This window comes from Drosophila subobscura, chromosome O (assembly GCF_008121235.1).
Source record: "Drosophila subobscura isolate 14011-0131.10 chromosome O, UCBerk_Dsub_1.0, whole genome shotgun sequence".
Classification (NCBI taxonomy): Eukaryota; Metazoa; Arthropoda; class Insecta; order Diptera; family Drosophilidae; genus Drosophila; species Drosophila subobscura.
Genome location: NC_048533.1, coordinates 11,313,306 through 11,334,222, shown reverse-complemented (window position 1 = coordinate 11,334,222; position 20,917 = coordinate 11,313,306). Strand labels below are relative to the sequence as shown.

Below are 20,917 nucleotides of genomic sequence, written 5' to 3'. Positions count from 1 at the left end.
TGGAGCGTTTGTTGCCTCTCACGTCTTTCAAAATGCTAAAAGACCACATAAATTTAGTTTTTCAATTTGCTGCAAGAAAAAACAGCAGCAGCAGCAGCAGTCGTGGGTGGGAGGTGGAGAAAACTTTATAAAAAATGCAGAAAATTAAACGCATGCCACCGCACCCATATTGCCACACCAGTCTGTGCCACACCGCTGAATGCCACACTCCACTGCCCCTTCGCATACGCTAAAAAGTCAGGAAGAACGTCAGTCGCCAGCTTAAAAAGGCTGCTTTTGGTGCATAAGTTTTCAACCGATGGTTTTTTTTGCTTAGGTTAATTTTTGACATATTTTAAAATATATTTAAAATTAAAGGGGTCTTGTGTGCTATTTCGACTTTCAAGAGTTTTCTTAGGTAAATCTATTCGGCTGCATTTTCTATAGGTTTTCCACATTCGCTAACTAACTTTCATTATGTTTTTTCATTCACAAAATAAGCTTAGGATTTTGTATGCTTTTTTGGTAGGTTTAAGCTGCCTCGGCCATAAACATCTTTGGCATAAAGTTTGCCTAGGCAAAATTATTTTAAAAAATAAAGCTGTAAATTTTTACCAATGAATTTAACTTTTTAATTTGAATTTTGCATGAATAGAGCACTATTTCAGATTATTTTTTACTAGAAACTTTACATGAAACACCAAAGCCACTTTTAAAAATAAAAGTAGCGTGAAAAATGAAACTTTTGGTTGCAAATTTATTAATTTGTGAGCTGCAGAACGTACTAAAAAATAAAATATTTAACCAAACCTTAACTAAAATCTAACAAATCCAAAAGTAACCCAAGCATGTTCGAAAAAATCACTCAGAGCACCCACAAATTGAGAGCATGTTGTGCAACCACCGAAAAACAAACCCCAAAAAAACAAATTAAAAATTAAACAATTACTAAATTAAAAAATCTTCCCTAAATTATTTACAGAGGAGCGGGTATGGAATCACGGCATGATTTGCTTGCTAAGAAACTAGAAAGAGAAATGCAACAACAACAACAGCAGCAGCAGCAACAGACGCAAGTGCATCAGCAACAACAGCAGCAACATGCAGCAGCAGCAGCGGCGGCAGCGCAGCATTACCATCAGCAGGCGGCGCACCACCACCATCAGCAGCAGCAGCAGCAACACCAGCAACAGCAGCAACAACAGCAGCAGCAACAGCAACACCTGAGCCACCATCATCAGCATCATCATCATCATCACCATCAGCAGCAACAGTTCTTGATGACGCCGACAGCAACCTGACGATTCCAACTCCATGGAGGAGGAGGAGCAACACATTTGCTGCAGCAGCAGCAGCAACAACAGCACCACCAGCAGCCGCTGCAGCAGCAGCAGACACATCACATCTACTCGTATGTGTTGCCGGCAGTCAGTCACATAGCAGCCTGATGGGCCGACACATTTGAGTTTGAGTTCATAGGTCAAAAGGAGCTCCCGCATGCAACGGATTCATGCGATAAGAAAAGAGGAGGCAAAAACAAATTAAAAGCAAGAAAAAAACTTTAGTTCTAGAACAAAAGCAAACAAACAACAGAAAAACTTTAAAAAAAAAACTCATAAAAAAACTATAAAAAATGAAAGAACAAAAAAAAAGAAAGTTAATTTATAGCTGAGAAGGAAGAAAGACGAAGAAAGAGAGAGAGAAAGCGAAAACCCCCGTAATCCCAGTTTAGTGAAATTTTTCGACAGATGAAAGAAAAGCAGCAGCAGAAGGCAGAAAAGCAACAGAAGATTGTAGAGGAACCAAAAAATAAAAACAAAAACAAAAAACATAAAATAAAAACGAAAATGGGATAAAACTTGTAGTAAAATATACAAAATATACGATAGATCGGAAGAGCTGAGCGAACTACTTAAACTAAAGTTAGTAAAAACCAAAACAGCCGATGATATGCCCCCTATAAACATATATATATGCATACATATACATAAACCCTATATATATGTGTATATATTTATAATAAATATTAATTATATATAGCAAAAACATAAAAGAAGCTGAAAAAAGAAGAACTTTTTTGGTTTTGTTGGAAGTTCTCTTTTTGTTGAATTGATTTTGTTTTGTTTAATCTTTACGATTAAAGATCCCTGCTCCTAATCCCATCTTCCCCCCATCAATACCCATCAATCGTTCAACCACAAAAATATGGAATTGAAACATGAAATTTATAATTTTTCAACTTCATTTTAGGATTTTGTTTGTCAGCATCTTATTAAAAATATAAAAATAAATGAAAATTTAAGAATTAAAAAAATATATAATTATAGCTTAACCGAATGTGCCCTTTAAATAGCTCTCTTTCTAGAATTATAAAAAACTAAACAAAATATTAAAAAAAAAACAAAAAAGAAATACATAAATTAATGTATTTGCATTAATGGTAATTAATTTGTATAATTAATAAGATTAAAAACAAAACAAGTGGACATTTTTCAAGCAATTAATTCAAGCAAACAAAAATGAACAAACAACGAGTGTAGTCGATGTCATTACTGAAAGCTGGTTTCGCAATAACAAAATGATAAAAAACAAAATGAATTTGGAAATTTACTCGAAATAATGTTGCAGGTTGCGTGTGCGCCGCGCTGTAGTAAAGATAAAAGACTCGTAAAGATCTACAAAATACATACACAGATTTTCTAGACAAACAAACAAGAAACAAAAAGAAATGAAAGGACACTCTAAAGACAACTTTCCGCCCAAGCATAATGTTTTACTTACATTTCAATGATTTTTTTCGAGAATTTCCCCCGACAAAGACTTACTACAAAGGGACTCCCTTCCTAAAGACTATTCCTAAACTACATTTCGAAATGCTAGAACAATCAAATCACATTTCTTGCTAACAAACAACAAACAACAAAAACAACCAACGATTTAGATGGGGGCGCAGAAAGATCAGGGGAGGAACGTGGTGGATCCAAGAGACAGAGACAGAAGGGTGATAGGAGCAGAGGGATATAAGAGCTTCGAGCGAAAAGGACGAGTAAATAAAATCAATTTACATATCATCTTACGTAGCAAAACAAACAACAACAAGAACTACACAAAGAACAAATTCAAACTGTAACTAAAAACAACTAAAAAAAAAATAAACTTAAACTTAAAAGGCTAGAAACAAACTAACAAAAAAAAAACAGCAAGAAGAACATTCAAAAGCAACAAAAGTTGAAGTTTATTTTCTAGAGAGTTCGTTCAGTTTTTATTTTTTAATGCAATTTTTAAGTATAAAATAATATACGGGATAAAATCTTTAAATATTTTACCAAAGTTGTCCTTAATAATTTAACAAGCAAAAACAAAAACAAAACTTTACCACACAATTTGTTAAACAACAATTATATGAAACAAAATATATACTAATTTGTAATGGTTTCGTTTTTAAGGATTTTGTTTTAAGATTAAGGGTTTTTTTTATAAATGTGACTAGACATACCAAAGGCATATTGGAAACAATTGTTATGAGAAAATATGAAAAAAAAACTAAAAACAATCGATTTATCGATTAAGAATTGGTAAAGTTTCACACACATTTTATTCTTAGGTTTATTCCTTGACTTTTTCTCTCTAACTTTTTAGTCGAATGTAAAACGCATATTCCGTCCAATTACATTTCTTGCTTTCCTCTTGCCCCCCAAAACAAAAATCATTCCTTCATCTCAGCATCGCGTTGGTTCAAAAATCGGAAAATATCATCAGAAAAGTCTCTAACTATAAGTCTGTAATCCTAAAACCACACACACACACGCACACACAGAGACACAAAACAGATAGAAACAAAACAGAAATATAAGTGAAAATAAATTAGTTAAAGGTTCTAGTGTTTAAGGAGGAGTAGGAGGAGAAGAAATGTTTAATTATATTATAATACTAATGCATATCATAAAATTGCGCCTTTCAAAACCAACAATTTAAACAACAAATATTTACAATTAAACGAGTAAGCAAGTAAATTAAAACAAAAAACCAATTAATAGAAGCTAAAAATGTGTAAAACAACAACAAATATTTTCGAAATTAATTTTTAGCTTTTAAGACGGAGGAAGGAAGAGTTTTTGCAAGGGCGAAGGGCTGTGGCGCCTAAAAGTATGCAACAAACAAAATGAAAAGCAATGGAAAATGTTTGTGTGAAATGTGTGTGTGTGTGTAAATTTAAGGTACATTTGGTGTGCAATTTTCATACCCTTACCAACGCGATGGAATTGATCGTTCCACCAACTTCCCCCCCACAAACCCCCCAGAGGCTTGATTTTTCAAACATTCTTCGAAACTAAAACAAATTTCATAGCTATTTAGATTTCCGATTTCTAGTTTAGATATCATCAAGAAAAAAGAAATCCACACTTAGAACGTAAAAAAAGAATAAACTAAAGAATGACATTGGAAAATGAAAGAAAGAAAAAAAACCTAAACTAAACAATATGAATTATGGGAACATTATATGAATATATATACACCACACATATAGTATATATACATATATATTATATATATAGATATATTAAAAACATTTTTGAAACATAACAAACAATGGGAAAAACAACAACAGATACATATCAGCAAAAAGAAGTAACAAATGGATAAACGATAAAGTATGGATGGATAAATGGGAAGGAGCTAATGAAGATGGAGAAAACTTTTACAATAAAAGCGATATGTTTTGATGTGGTTTTTAAACACTTTTTTAAAACATTATAAGCATAAAAAGGCAGTAAAGCAGTTACCAAAAACAAAACAAAAAGAAATCGAAACAAGAATACAATTGAAAGAAAAGAAAAGAAAAAATAAACTTAGTAATAGATTATGGAACTACTTACCAAGTAAAATGGCATAATAGTAGCTGTAATAGAAAGACAGTAAAGAAAAGCAAATTAAAAACAATTAAATATTTATTGTATTTGTATTTGTAATTTTTTTGTTATAATTTTCCATCGCTTAAAATGTATTTTTATCCTCCCCCCCAATTGATTGCCTTATGTTTGCCTAAATAAATGAATAATAATATCTACTAATTTTTAAGTAATTTATGTGTAATCTATTATGTATTCCCGGCCCCAAATTCCCTACCCTACCATACATATACGATATATATTTTGTGTAGCCTTAACTTAGAAAACATTTTCAATTGACGGTATTAATTATGCATAATAAAAACATTTATATTTTGTTCGTTAAACAAAAAAAACATCCACTTATTGTTTCACTGAGACACACACAAGATAAAAAGCAAAAACCTTTGAAGAAACGAATTTTAAATTAGTGAAAATTTTGAAACAAACCAAAACTATACAAAAATATATATGCATCTCTCATGTCATTCAAATACTAGAGTACAGTGTGGCATTATATTAGTACAGTACACACAAAAGGCATAGCGACATGAACGACCGACCATGGGAGAGACATTTTGCTGTAAATTTGTAATACTATGCCTACAATATATATAGTATAGGGAATATACTTATAGAGGGAGTTAAGTTTAGTGGGAAAAAAAACAAACTGATATTGAATATTGAAAATATCAAGCAGCAAACAGCATAAACACACAAGTCGAAAACATATCAAACTCGTGCCCGATTACAACTATATATATACACACATGATATATACAACCTATATCTTTATAGATATGTCTAAAAGCAGCAGCAGAAGGAAAAACAATTATGAAATCTATTATCAAGGATAAATCACTCGAAAGTTGAGTCAATTTTTATCAGTAAATCATACGAAATAAAAAGCGTAATGGCGGTAAAGGATAATATTAAATATTAATATTAAAAAACAAACAACAAAAGTATGGCAAATATTTGTCTATTTTGAGGCTCATTTATTTAGCATTTTCTGCAACAAAAACAAACCAATTAATTATTACTTTCTTTCGAAACAAAGGAAATCTTTTGCTAATAATGTAAAGAAAACAAAAAAAAAACAATTGATTTTTGAAGCAAAAAAAAAACAACAAATAGCTAAATATTATTAAAAGAAAAGAAAAAAGAAAACTTACATAAAGCAGTAACAAAAAATCGTATACATATAAATATAAATATCAGCCTTGTTCTTTATATATATATACATATATGTATATATATATATAAATAAAAAACAAAAAAGCAAACCAAAAAAAAATAATGAAACCATACAAAAAGAATATTAATAAATTATTAACTACTATAAAAAAAAAGTATTTAGCGAAAATATTGTATTTGTGAGTTTAAATGTATTGTTGCATACGAAATACCAAAAAATGAATGACGAAACCCATTACAGATCGATGCAGTTATCGGTATGTTATATATCCCCAAACCGATTGGCAGAGAAAGAAAACGATTGGCAAGAACCGCAAAGAAACAGAGTTTAGAGACAGAAATGGAAATGCAATTCAAATTACAAATTACAAAATGCAGTTTATTTCAAATTATCAATAATTGTCACAGCAGAGATTTTCCCCTCCCCTGCCCAGATGCAAATTATACAATTTGATAATGCAAAATATTTTCAAGCGATCGAAGAAATGAGTCGGTGAGTGGCAGCATATGGTACGTTATATGTATATCCGGGTATGATGGGGAAAGAAAACAAAAACGATGACAGTTTGCAGCAGGCGACAAATTATAATAACAATAATACAAATAATAAATAAAAACTTTAACAATTGTTTTGTGTAATTGTAAAGCATGGAATTTGTTGTGGCGGCTGTTGATGCTCATCAATCAGCAAGGGCGGTGGGGGAATTCGCTATTTGCCCAGCGGAGTGATTAGTGGAACAAAATATTTGCGCTTCGTTTGTGGTTTTTACTTGATGCCCATTAGTAGTGCTGAGTAAGGAGCGTATATGGGTTTTGTGTTTATAGAACCGAATAGAAAACGTAAAGGGACTCTTGCATGCAACATTGTCATCAACTGAGTGGAAAATTACTATTTATATGAATATATTTATGAAATCGATGAACATTTTTCGAGTGTACATTTTTTTATACATTATTAATTAACTGGTGTATTATTTGTACATGATTATTTCAATTCACTATTTCATTATTTTTAGATGAATATCTATCCAGTTTTTCTGTTGTTTTTGTATTATTTTTCGGTTTTATTACTTTGTAAATTATTGTTAAACTACTTTATTATTTTTTAACGATTAGTTCACTATCATATTATTATAACATGATTATTTATCGATTTTATGAATGTGAAATTATTATTTCTCGCGAATTTATTTATTGGGTAACATTTACTTATCGGTTTTCAGTCATTATTTATAGCCAGAAGACAAGAGTGAAACACTTTACTTACGATTCTTGGTTATCATTAATTAGCTAAGAATATTTTATAGGACTTCTATCAACTTTTCTATTTCTATTATATTTCCATCAATTTTTACCATTTGAATACTAGAAATTCAGTTTGCAAGTGCATTAAAGGGTATCTTCTGTTGCGAATACTCAATCATATTACTCTCACTCGCTGCTTATCGCTCAGTTTGGCTCTGTTTGCCAATGATCTTTAGCAATAGGTTGCTAAAACCTCAGATGGCAGACACACAGAGTATTGATAAGCGAAGGGGACAAACCCAAAACGGGTCAGCCTATGAGCTCAAAACTCAAACAAAGATAAAGGAAACAAAACAGGAAGAGAGCTGAGGCTTACGAGCCTTTAGGAGAGAGTAACAGAGAGAGAGAGAGAGAGCGTGGGAGAGACCAAGCTGCGGCACCCTGTTTGAGGACAGCTGTATGTAGATTGGCATGGGAGTGGATTGAACTTATCTGCCCCACAGACAGTTGTGTGCCAACAGAGCTACTGCGAGGTTGTGAGAATGAAATCTTTGTGTGCTGTGCTCCTGCTCATGGGATTTAGCAGCCAGTGCTGGCTGACCCAAGCGAATGACAACAAGAAAGTGTCCTGCAAGGATGAGCAAGGCAACGATGTGGATTGGTGAGTGGAGCACAAAATTTTAAGCCCAAACCTCGAAGTAAAGAGCTCTGTGTCCCTCCCCTAGGTGGCACTTGTACAAGCTGCCCAAACACTATCAACAAAATGATCTTGGCAAGGATGTGAGTGGCCTGAGATATCTCTATGTGACCAGCAACAGCTACGACAGCTGGCAGTTGTCGGGTAAGCGGGTGAGCGATGCCGACTCCCTGCCCGCACAGACCATCAATGCGTTGAACGCAGATCCCAAGCACATTCTGCTCGCTGCCTACAACGACGAGTGGCCCAATGGCACGGTGTTCAGCACGGGCGGCCACACCAAGGGCCTCGTGGGCAGTGATGGGCAGACGGGCGTGTGGCTGGTGCATTCGGTGCCCAAATTTCCCACTCTACCGGACTACGCGTATCCCACAACGGGTGAGCAGTATGCCCAGAGCATGCTCTGCATCACGGTGAAGGCCGAGGATCTGGAGAAGGTGGGCCAAGCGTTGGTCTACAATGAGCCACATTTCTACTACGAAAGGAATCCGCTGCTGCAGCGCTCAGATCTTCTGTTCCCCAGCTTGGAGCGTGCCATGCACGGGCAGTGGCGCACGGAGTCGCCCTACCAGACGGACCTCGAGCTGCGCTCCTTGGGCTGCAAGAAGTTTCGAGTCTTTGGCAAAAGTGGACGCGCCAATGTGGAGCTCTATGCGGATGTGGTGGCCCCTGCCCTCGATGTCAGCCTCTTTGTGGAGGCGTGGCGTGATGGCGCTGGAAATCTGGCCAATCGCTGCGACAGCTCCGACAAGGTCTTCAATGTGGAATCGGTCGCGGATCTGGAGCTCTCTGTGAACTTTAAGACCACCCAAGATCACTCCAAGTGGGCCGTGTCCCGCCCCACGGGCATTTTGCTCTATCACTGGCGTGTCGGCGGTGGCGATTGGATCTGTGTGGGGGACATTAACCGACAGCAGGCACAACTGGGACGTGGCGGGGGTACGCTCTGCCACAAGAGCTCGAGGGTGTCGAATTTGTATAGGAATTTGGTGGCCAATTATGACAAGTGTGCTGAGGAGTAGTTGGAGAACTTCGAAGTACAAGAATATACAAATAAAGCAATAGCAATTTCCATGGATTTTGAAAGATTTTTTGGCACGAAAAAGTATGTAAAATAGAGATCATTGCATTTAAAAACATTTTTCTGGCTATTCTGTCAAAACGTTTAAAAACCAAAAATTAGTTATAGTTTTTTTATAATTTTAATTTTTTTTATTTTGATTTAATTTAATGTCTTATAATTTAAAAATATTTTTTCTTGGTTTCAAAAAAAGATTTGTTCTACTCTACAGGACACATCTACAAGGAAATTACACGTAACAGTGGCGCCACCTGACTCACAATTTAACAGCGCAGCAGTAGCTGTCTTTGCAACATATTGGCATTTAAGACATTAGCAACATTCGGAGCAACATTAAATTTACGACAAAGGGACAGACACACAATGTTGACCAACATTTATGCAAAATCTATCTATGTACGTATGTACGTATGTATGTACATACATGTAGCTCTGTGCAGGTTGCACAGCGTCTGCACATTAACTCCAAAATGGCCCATAGGTGCCGTGGCTGGGCACTGGCTATGTACAGCGTTCACTCCTGTTAAGGTTAGCAGTGCTGTTCAGCATTCACAGCTGTTACGCATAACAGCGTCATCGGTATATTTGCAGTATTATTTGAAGAAGCTACATTTTGGTATATTTCTGCTATTCCGGCGGTATATTTTGTCGATAACTCCGCGGTCACACTGAGCGCGACCAAAATAAATAAATATTAGGCAAACAAAAGAACGAAATTTCCTTAAAAAAAAGGAAACTTTTGATAAACGTTAAGTGTTTGCCCCCACACAGCCATAGCCTGTTGGAATGTTTTGCTGCCTACGCACGTGCCTCAATGGCGGACAACTGAGGAAACCAATGACAGCTGCCAGTCGACTGCGGGAGCCCGACGTGCACTTGGATGCGGCACATATGGGTATCAAAAGAGACAAGAAATAAACCCCAAACGAAAGCTAATTGCATAAACTATAACCCCCTGCAGGTCCCGATGTCATACTGCTCTCCCATCAGCTGAGGGTCACAGGCACTGGCGGCGTTCTGGCCACAGCGCCGCTCGTCCAATCCAAATCCTACTTTGAGGTGAAAATTCAGCAGAGCGGCAGCTGGTCCATTGGCCTGGCCACACGCCAAACGGACTTGAGTCGCAAAAATGGTGGCGCTGATCGGGAGTCCTGGTGCCTGTGCTCCGACAATGCCACACGGCACAACGATGAGGAATTTCGACCCGTGGTGGCTGCCTGCACGACACAGCCGCCAACGGGTGGCATCACCAAGACCAGCGTAAATGGCATTCTAAACAACAGTGCAGCCGCTGCAGCTGGTCTCATTTCCATTGAGGATCTGCAGCAGGAGGACTTGCTAATGACCACGGGCGTGGAGGCGCCACCAAATGTGAGCATTGGTGGGGCAACATTGATCGGTGCGCCACAGCGTGACTTTCCCGACGAGGGCGACATTGTGGGCGTCGCATTTGATCATGTCGAACTGAATTTCTATTTCAATGGCAAAAACCTCGAAGTGCCATTCCGAAATGTGCGCGGATCGGCGCTGTTTCCTGTCATTTATGGTAAGTGCAGCCTTAACCTTTGGGGCTTTCTTTTCATTTCTCTTTAAAATTCCTTTTGCAGTGGGCAACGGCGCCATTTTGGACATCGTTTTGGATAACTTTACGCATGGTCCACCGCCTGGCTTTGAGCGCATTCTGCTGGAGCAGTCGCTACTTTAGATAGTCGCGTGGAAAACAAATTAATAACCAAAATGACAGCTAGTTAAAGTGCATTTCAGAACTATAGGATAGGTGGAGCGGAAGAGCGAGTTAGAAAGTGAAAGTTGAGCATGGAAGATGAGCCTTTGAGCGCCTTTAAATGCCATTTAAATAGCCATATAAATGATGCAGCTTGAGTTGAATTTTAGCGCCGAACTGGTGCAAGATTTGGCAATAATTTGGAATGTTAAGCAAAGAGCAAAGGTTGAACTTTTAGTAGAACTTTCAAAGTGTACAAGTTTTCGAATTTCGTTAGAATTTCAACCGTGTAAATGTAGCTTTTTGGTGTGAGGCAGCTGCAAGAGCAGAATTTTAGGCATTAGCTCTAAAAACGAGCTATTCTTTGGCATTTTGTGCTCTTATCATTCCCTTTTTTAATGCAAAAAAGTGTTCCACTTGTTCTATTTACTTTCCATAACCATGTTAGAGGCCTGCAGCTATCAATTTAGGCCGAGTTCCACTTGTATTACCACTCTATTTACAACTATCTGTAATCCCATAGCTATCTATCTGTCAGCACCTATCTACATCTATCTCTAACTATCTATCCACACCTATCTATCTTTATCTATTGCATGGCACATTGATTAGACATTCATATCTAGTCCATAAATGCCAAGTGCATGTCCAAGTTAACCCAAAAATACTTGCAGTTTGTCAGAAAACTGTTTCTAGTCCCTAAAGAAATATTTTAAGCAGCAACTTTGCAGCTTAAACGAATCACAAATGTTCCATGTTTTAGCTTAAGCTTTAATATACCCCACAAATCGATCAATTCTATACTTAAAACTACTTAAAACTTACAATAATTCCATGTTGAAGCGTTTAATTTGCTGAAAATTTCAGCTACAATTTGAACATGCCTAAAAATTATACCCCAAACAGCTGCCAGCCTTCCTGTAGCATATTTTCCTTAGGTAAAAGCATTTGAAATTCCCCTCCTCTGTCTATCTTATAGTTCTGAAAATCACACGCCATTCCTAACCAACTTCAAGTGTATAAAATGTGCAGCGTAAAACCCTTCTAGTCCTCGAACAAACAACCCAAACAAAGGAACAAAAGAAATCTACTTAAAAAATAGGGAGAAAAGAAATCTATTTAAAAAAAGAGAACAAAAGAAATCTACTTAAAAAATGATTGTATTATTATTTGTAATTTGTGTTTTGTAAATTATTTATGTACCGCGATGACTGCTTTGTATTATACACACACACATACAACTATATGTAACGATATATATAAATATTTATTCCTTTATTGGGAGCTCTCTAAACTCTCTTAAAGTTTCAACACATTCCAAATGGTCCAATTGCTGGCTCCCAACCCACTCTCTCTCTCTCTGTCTTACTTAATCGAGCACGGAAATACCTAACTAACTTTAAGTACTAAATCTATAATCTATGATCTATAACTAAAAATGATATCTAAATGTATTCAACGCTTTGAAAGAACAAAAAAAAAAGGAAAACTGATTAATCCGCGCGCGGACAATAAATCGATGTTACGTACTGGAAGCATTTTTCCTTCCATGGATTTAACTGTCAGGCATACAAAAATCTAAACAAAAATCTGAACAAATTCGTAACAAAATTCCAAAACAAATTCTAATATTTACAGCAATTTTTAAGCACAAAAATTAACCGTAGGAGAAGCAGCAATGTTCGATGGCTGGCAAAGGGGAGATCATCCAAATACATATTGGCCAGGCGGGGGTGCAGATAGCCAATGCCTGCTGGGAGCTCTACTGCCTGGAGCATGGCGTCATGGCCAATGGGAGACTGATGCAACAGCCAACAGATGAATCCTTTTTGACCTTCTTCGAGGGCACCAGCCAGCAGGCATGCGTGCAGCCGAGACTGGTGATGATTGACACAGAACCCACGGTTATAGGTGGGTGCCGGAACTACCTTTTCTTAGCCACTTTTAATCCTTTTTTCCTTGCAGATGAAATCCGCACTGGCGCCTATAAAAATCTCTTTCATCCGGACACCCTCATCAGCGGCAAGGATGACAGCGGCAGCAACTTTTCACGTGGCTACAATCTGATGGCCAGCGAGCTATTGGATCGCTCCATGAATGCCATCAGACGTGTGGCCGATCGTTGTCGCAGTCTTCGTGGTTTCCTGGTCTATAGAGCCATAGGCGGTGGCACGGGCTCGGGGCTGGGCACGCGTATTATGGAGAAGCTGGTGGAAGATTTTGGCAAAAAGATGACAATTGTGGAGTTTTTGGTGTATCCATCGCCGTCGTAAGTACCAGAAAACTTCGCTGCTTGGATTTTTCCTTAAATTTCTTGCCTCCACAGCATCTCCCCTGTGATTGTGGAGCCCTACAATGCTCTGCTGGCCACACACTTCTCCATGGACTGTGCGGATGTCTCTTTTATTGTGGACAACGAAGCGCTCTACGACATCTGCGCCAATACTTTGAGCGTGCCCGCGCCGACCTACACCAATCTGAATCGCATTATTGGCCAAGTGGTCGCGGGCTTTACGGCCTCGCAGCGTTTTGGCGGTCAGTCGGCTGTCAGTTTTCAGGAGCTGCAAACGAATTTGGTGCCGTATCCGCGCATCCATTATCCCTTGATCAACTATGCACCACTCGTGCCACATTCGCACTCGCAATTCGTCAACATGTCGACGTCCCAGCTGACGGGACAGTGTTTCCAGATGAGCAACCAAATGGTGCGCTGCAATCCATCGCATGGCAAGTACATGGCCTGTGTGCTGCTCTATCGCGGTGACATTGCCACCAACGAGATCAATTTGGCACTGGAAAACATACGCAGAACGCGTTCATTTCGCTTTGTGGATTGGTCACCCACCGGCTTCAAAATTGGCGTCTCGAGCATGCCGCCAGCGTATGTCCCGGGCGGTGATTTGGCGCCCACCAATAGCGCCTGCGTTGCCGTCTCAAATAATACAAACATTCGGATCGCCTGGTGCCGGCTGGTCAATAAGTTCGATAAACTATACCAGAGGCGCGCCTTTGTCTACCATTATGTGGGCGAGGGTCTCGAGGAGGGCAACTTCAGTGAGGCATCCGAGAATATATGCCAGCTGGTCCACGATTATCTCGAGGTGGATGCCACGGCGCCAAGTTCACGACGCGCCACGGATATGGATGTGGATTCCACGGGTTCGGATCATTAGTGGGGAAATCCCAGCCTTCTTTTTTGCTTAACAAATTCACTGTGCAAAAAGCTCTGTCTTGTGTCCTGTTTTTGTTGGGTAATTGGACGGCGCAATTGTTTGCCTCGATGACTTCATCAATGTTGCCACAAATTAAGTATTTATGCGGCAAAACATTGACCTGGGCACTGCAATTTGCGTTGCATTGACCCCAGCCAAGTCGTGGCGGTGAGCGAGAGAGGGAGGAGCAGATGAGGCGCAGGAGAGGTGCAGGAGAGCCGCAGCAGAGGCGCCCTTTTTTGTGTGCGTGGGCGTGTCCGCCCTCTTGTGGGGTATAATTAAAATGAACGCAGAATTACCGCAAAAAGGCTCAAGGGCTTAGCACGTAGTCGAGGCAAGGAAAAAGTCGCGCTTATCGCGATCGCAACCCAGGGCAAGGTCCTCCAGCAGTGATGCTTCCCCCCCGCCCGCTCCTCTGTCACTTTGGTGACTGCCTGCTGCTCTCACGCAAGGTGAATTTACTTGGCAGGTGACGCCTTCACCACTGGGCAGCTCTGTCTCTATCCCTTTCTGCCGCGAGAGCGTGGTGAATAAGTTATTGCTGCGCCCCACAGCGGAGAGCGTCACCTTCTAGGTAAATTCACCTTGCGCTCTCCCGCTCTTTCACTGCTTGCTTCGCGCTTCTCCGCTCTCCCTGCTTGCGCCCTTCTCCACGCACTCTTCCTGCTTGCGCCCTGCTCCACGCTCACTTCTCCTCGCTCCCTGCCTCTCCCCCGCTTCGTAACGTGACTTACGCACGCTTTAAGCCGGCGATTATCGCTGCTGCAAATCTTCACCTTTTCGCTACCCCTCCCCCGCTGGCAGCTTATCAGGCCGCTCAGCTCAAGCTTTTGGTGTGGTCTTTCGTCCTGTTTGCTGACCGCTGTGTTATTATAAGCATTATCATTATGGCCCATACCTTTGCTGTTTGTTCTGGCCAATTCTTTTGTGTTTTTTGTGTTGCTAATCTTAAATTGAAACTTGTGGATTTCTGCAGCGTGAGAACCGCTGCGTGTGGCATGCATCTCTCTCCACTCTTTTTTGGGTGTTAATGAGCTAAAGGAAATGCCACGAGACCACCTTGGGGGCACGCAGAAATCTGCAGCCACAAATGAAGCTGTTGCCTTCGATCGACTTTTGCTGGCTAATAAAGCAATTTGCTCGCCAAATAAAAATCTGTTGCCCCTGCAACTAGTAAGACGCAACTTTTGAAGGCTGCAAGTTGCAACAGGGGGTGGGGGTATTGCCACATGCCTGTAAAATATCTAGTTAACTTTTATTTGAGGGGTGCCCCGCTCTCCTGACCTCCTTTATTTATGCACTAATCCGTGGGAAATACTCGCCCAGAGACACCTGGGGGCCGATTTATGCCACAAACACAATAAAACAGAAAAAAACACACGGGGAAAACAGCGAAACATTGGAGAGGGTCCGCACCCGCAACCAAATGCAGCAGAGACCAAGCAGGGGAAAATAGTGAGATATAAAAGTCGACAAAGAGATGCTCTGCTGGGAGAGAGAATTCAGGAAAAGGAGCGAAAAAAATGAAAGGAAAAGCAAATTTTGAACTCCTAGCTGAAGGATTGTTGGAACATTTTATGATATTTTGTTGTTAACATATTTGGAAAGTTGTTGGTATAAGAAAGTGCACATATAAACATGGCTGTAGATAATTTATAAATCAATTTTGAATGCATAAGGAGTTTTACTTGTGATTTTTGGCATAATATTTGGTGACAAAACAATCAAAAAATCGTAAGAAATATTCAGTCGCTCAATTTTGAAAGGAATATATTTAAATGAACATTAATTAATTATAACATAATATTATTCTTTATTATATTAATTCCTCTAACAGGCAGAATTTAACAGAGCAATAACTAGAGGCTAAACTCGTTGTTACTCCATATATTTCAATGCCAGTTTAAGTCAACTTTGAAGCAAAACCCACAAAAAATGGATTGCTTTTCCTTAGACTTCGTTTAGAGCTCATCTTTAGAGACTTTTAGGGATCTTTAGAGCCCTTTTTTGTTTAATGTATCAGCTTTACACGTGCTAAATACCAACTTAAGTTTATGCCAATTAAAGTTATCTTAAAAGTGTAAGAAAATCCCCAAATTATCCCAAAATTAACGCAAAAGAAATCACTTGTTAGCTTTAGGTTTTATTACCACAAACTCCCTACCAAAAACTCCATATAAAACATACCTCTCCCACAAAAGCGTGTACCCTCTGTTGAGGTAAGTTAAAAATATGAAACAAGCGTCGAGTGAATTAATAAAGCGCCTCACGAGGCGGCCGCGGCCACGCATTAAGCGGCGACACACACACAAACACACACACAGGAAAAGGCATTTACAACGAAGTCAAACCCAAAGCGAAGCCAAGCGGGAAGAGAAGGCAAAAGCAAGAGGTTGTCCAGGATCCATCCACATATGCAACAACCAATAGATGCCACATGACTGACCACAGCTCTGCTCTCCACTGCACTGCACTGCACACTCCACAGTCTACATTTTTTTTGGTGTCTGTTTTTTTCTTTCATAGCCGAGGGCAAACATTTTGGAATTGCAATTTTCGACTTCATTTCCAGGCTTTTTGGTGTCTTTGGCTTGGAGTTTCTTTTTCTTTCTAGGCAACACCTACCGAAGGCAGCAGAGAGCCACAAATGGGCAACACCAAGCGACACAGGACGGGCCGAGCCGGGCCGGTGGGCGGCTAGGAGCTGAGGGATTGGAGTTGCAGTGTGGAGCTGTGGCCTGGGATGTACGCAGCAAGTGTTTCGATTTATGTTTTTGCGCCTCAACCAAACAGCCAGTCACAACACAACAACAACATGCCACAAGAGGCAAGAGGCAAGAGGCACGACACAGTGCACAGAGTTGTGGCAGCGGCGACTGCGGCATTTTCATTCAAAATGTTTAACCAGCCGCTTCGGTTCGGACCGGACCACTTGTTGCTCTTTTATTCATTCAATTTGTCAGTTTTGCACTAGCACAAAACGCAAAGAGCCACAGTCCAAGCAGCCACAGTCCGGTCCCCCGCCCAGTGCTCCTTCCCTCCCAGAGTCAAAAGGTTATCGCCACACTTGCTGCATTTATACAGCCTCATCATGGGGCATGATCATCATGATGATCATGATGGGACGATCTCATGGTTATGGGGCATGGGTTTTGTATGCTGCTTGCTCTGCGGCAGGCACTGCTGCTTGCCGTTGCTCTCTTCTGTTGCATGTTTACATGGCAACAAATTATTAGTGGGTAATATTTGTGAAATATTTGTTTTCTAATCTGTAAACACCAATCATATTAGCAATTTGAATATGACAGCGCCAGCGCTACAAACAGTAACAGTGCATTCTCCTCTCCCCCTCTCTCTCTCACTCTTCTTTTCTTTTTGTTGTTTCTGTTGTTGCACATAGTTGCATCGTTAATACTCTTTTGTGAGGGGCAGTGGTGTGATAGATTTGTTGCTGACTTTTGTTACTTGCAGAAGGAAGGAAATATATTTACAACTTCCTCTTGGTTATATCTTGATTAACGTTATTTTCTGCAAAATTTAAGTTGAATTGAGACATCAATATGGCTAGTTAGTGATGATTTGCAATCGATAATTATCGATGCTAGCAAGAATACAAAATTGTAAAAGTGATCATCGATTTTTATGGTTGATTTTTGATCGATTAATTACCACGAAATTCAGTATAGATAAAAGTGACAGTACTTAGTGATAGTTGTCGGTGATTAATGATCGATAATTATCGATACAACTAAAAATATTCAAGGTATATTGTAGTAAAAGTATTATTGTTCATCGATAATTGTCGATAATTTAAATTACATACGAGAGTAAACAGGATATCCTGAGACATGAGACTCTGAAGACACCTATTTTTCCATCTGGCATTTATGATAGCAGATCGCAGATGATAGGTATAATATCATATCAATTATATGGATAGAAAATACAAGACTGATGAACCCTGTGATTGTTCCCAGAAAAGAGTGGAAACATAGCTAACTTATAGAAATGTGTATGTGTTTTACAAAATGTAAGTTTCTGAATGAAAGATTTGTCACATTTGGAAAGCATTTGAGACAATTCAATAGCAAATTCTATCCTTAATCTATTTATATCCTCAAATTAATTTAAATGGAAATTCTTTTAACTAAATCAATTACATTTGTATTACATTGTATTAATATTTGCATTTATCTACCAAACGTAATGCCCCAATAAGAGCATCAAATATTTCGGTCTCTAATATAATTCCGTCCAATTTGTTGTTGTGGTCAACGGTCAGTGCTGGCTTGTGGCTTGTGGCTAGTGTTTGGTGTTTGGTTATTACTTGATGGCTGGCTGGTTGGTTCATTCGTTTGGGTGGGTGGGTAGGTGGGGCGTGAGTTATTATCTATTCAATTGTTGCACTTTGCTGCTTCCTATTGCCTTGAGCCATTCCATTCCAATGCCATACGCTGCTCTAAGTCTCCCCTTTCCCCTCCTGCCAGTATTAGGTTTTATTTTCTGGTTGTGCAGTTATGAGGCGACTGCCATGAAAATTTATGATAAATGCCAACAGATCTGCAAAAAAAAACTTTGAATTCGACTTGGCTCGTTAGGCATAAACCTCATCCCCCTCCTCCGTAATGCTGTGCTGTGTTGGATCGTTTACAACACTTTAAGAGGATTTTACTGCCAGCATCGCCAGCATCTACAGCTCCAACTGCAGTCACCGTTTGACTCCATTGGCAGCCATTAGCAAGGCAATTGACATACTCCTTGACAGACAGAGACAGTCAAGTAAAGTAAAGTCGAGTCGGGTCTGCGAGGAGTCTGGGGAACGCTCTAAGTGCATGGAATTTATCATCATTCATTCATCGAACGGGAGGGAGGGGAGCTGAGCTGAGGAGGCGTTTGCCAAAAATGGCACAAATAACGACATAATTTGCTGAAGATTTGGCCAACATCAGAGATCAACAGGCAGCAGGCCAAATGGCAGGCTCAAAGTCTGGCAACAGGCAGCAGACTTACAGGCTTACAGGCAACTCTCTGGGCAAAACGACAAACGACAATCGACATATGCAAATTGACTGTGAAACGAACGATGCACAGGCCAAAAATGGTGTGCAAATCGTTAGGCCACTTTGTATGTGCACTGGGAGAAATTTGGGAATCGTTAGGGATAGGCAGACAGAGGGGATAAAAAGTAGATGACTGCGAAGTAGAAGTAGATTTCATTTCAAAGGAATTTTAGAATTAGGAAGGCTTTGAGCTGCTGAAACTTATTGAGCGTAATGCAGCAGCGCTCATCGGTTGAGTTCTAAAGGGAACAAAAAAGTAGATGCTCCTCTGTTAAAGTAGAAGTAAAATTTCAAAGAAAATTAAGAAGTTGAAAGGTTTGAAAACTGCTTAAAATAAATGGCGCGCCATGCAGCAACGCTCATCGGTTGATTTCTGAAGGGAGGATCTAAGTACATGCCCATCTGTTCAAGTATAAATGAAATTAAAAAGGAGCTGAAAGAATTGTGGCAAGTCATGCAGCAGCGCTCATCGGTTGATTTCTGAAATTTTAAGCTTTTCCCAATTTATTCCGTGGATAAGTTTGACCACTCATTGACCACTCTTCTTACTCAGAAATAAGCCAGCTGCCCGAAATTCCTTTTAAGACTTCCAAAAATTTGTCAGCAAAAATCTTTTGAAATTTCCTTTTCTACCCTTTCTTTTCCCACAGTGCAGACACAGTCATAGCCTTTGCATAGATACTACATAAATAATTCAATTAGTTTAAGTAGAAAATTAGCAGCAGACTCGTACAAACATTTTGTTAAAAGATTTGCCAATCTGACAGTCTTTGATCTCTCGGGGGCCACTCACAGTAGTCGGCAGTCAGGCAGGCCGGCAGTCAGCAGATGAGATCATCCACCCGTCCATCCAACCATCCACCCGTCCATCCGTCTGTCCATTTAAACATTCACTAACAAATCGGTTAGATCAAATAGATTTTATTTTGCCTTTGCGGAGCTTTGACTAAATGCTTTATTGGCGCTCAGGTGAGGGAGAGACTCGCAAATAAATAGTTGCGAATAAATGCTTTAAATTTGAACTTGAGAATTCCATATTAAGTGCATTTTGAAATAGAATCGTATCGAATGTACGGCCTAGACTCCACACTGGCATTGCCACAGACTGTGTGGCATGGTAATTACACCGCCACTTCGCAGTCTCTGTCTCTGCCCCTGCCTTTACCCAGCCCCATGCATTTTGAGGCAAACAAAAAAGTCAAATTCTGCACTAAACGCAATTAATCAAGCCACTTGGGTCGTGCCTGGCCAAATGTTTTTCCACTCCTAATGATGCTTGTGGTCGGTCATATTCCACGCTGCAACTCCTCTACCGCGCCTGCCCATTGCGCAAATATGGCTCAAAGTCAAAGTTCAAACAACACACAACAAAAAACTGTGCTTAATGTCTCACTTATGGCCAAGCGGCCAAAGTTAGTTTGGGGGCGCGGTACAAACCTCTTGGCCATTGCGTGAGAATGTTTGAGACTTTTGGTTGTATCTACGGCCTGGCCAGACGTTTGTCAAGCTCTAATTTGCTTTGACTTGGTCACGTGTTGCGCAGTCAATATCTTGATGGATCGACGCGATTGTAGGCTGGACCAGCACCAGCATTTGTTGGGGAAGTTGTGCATTATACGAGTATGTGCTGATAATTTGGCTTAAGTGCGTGGACAGGCACAAAGTTATGGCAGAGAGAGAGTGAGATTTGGGCTTGGATTTGGACTGAAGGATACCCTGAGGTGAAGATTTAGTTGAAACATAAATATTTGTGCTTAAAAATATGCAAGAAAAAATGAATTAACATGCACGAAAATTGTTTAAAAATTTATTTCGGCGGTGGAAGCACAAAAAT

General features: G+C 39.6%; 4 protein-coding genes across 4 annotated transcripts in view; all 4 read left to right on the top strand.

The window, feature by feature from the left end:
• LOC117899025 (protein couch potato) overlaps nucleotides 1–1,093 on the top strand; it is a gene marked incomplete at its 5' end in the record, with an annotated part of 64,388 nt that extends 63,295 nt beyond the window's left edge. The window contains 1 exon segment of the mRNA XM_034808785.1: nucleotides 962–1,093. Coding sequence (XP_034664676.1) covers nucleotides 962–988 — 27 coding nt within the window.
• A 6,718-nt stretch (nucleotides 1,094–7,811) lies between these two features.
• LOC117899026 (plancitoxin-1) lies at nucleotides 7,812–9,053 on the top strand. The gene is made up of 2 exons (XM_034808786.1): nucleotides 7,812–7,971; nucleotides 8,036–9,053. The coding sequence occupies exons 1-2, from the start codon at nucleotides 7,853–7,855 to the stop codon at nucleotides 9,027–9,029; spliced, it is 1,113 nt and encodes a 370-aa protein (XP_034664677.1). The 5' UTR covers nucleotides 7,812–7,852; the 3' UTR covers nucleotides 9,030–9,053.
• Nucleotides 9,054–9,750: 697 nt separating this feature from the next.
• Nucleotides 9,751–12,340, top strand: LOC117897780 (SPRY domain-containing protein 7). Its single transcript, XM_034806828.1, has 3 exons — nucleotides 9,751–9,983; nucleotides 10,050–10,634; nucleotides 10,696–12,340. The coding sequence occupies exons 1-3, from the start codon at nucleotides 9,875–9,877 to the stop codon at nucleotides 10,791–10,793; spliced, it is 792 nt and encodes a 263-aa protein (XP_034662719.1). The 5' UTR covers nucleotides 9,751–9,874; the 3' UTR covers nucleotides 10,794–12,340.
• A 104-nt stretch (nucleotides 12,341–12,444) lies between these two features.
• Nucleotides 12,445–14,023, top strand: LOC117897779 (tubulin alpha chain). Its single transcript, XM_034806827.1, has 3 exons — nucleotides 12,445–12,722; nucleotides 12,777–13,080; nucleotides 13,138–14,023. The coding sequence occupies exons 1-3, from the start codon at nucleotides 12,497–12,499 to the stop codon at nucleotides 13,982–13,984; spliced, it is 1,377 nt and encodes a 458-aa protein (XP_034662718.1). The 5' UTR covers nucleotides 12,445–12,496; the 3' UTR covers nucleotides 13,985–14,023.
• The last annotated feature ends 6,894 nt before the right edge of the window (nucleotides 14,024–20,917 follow it).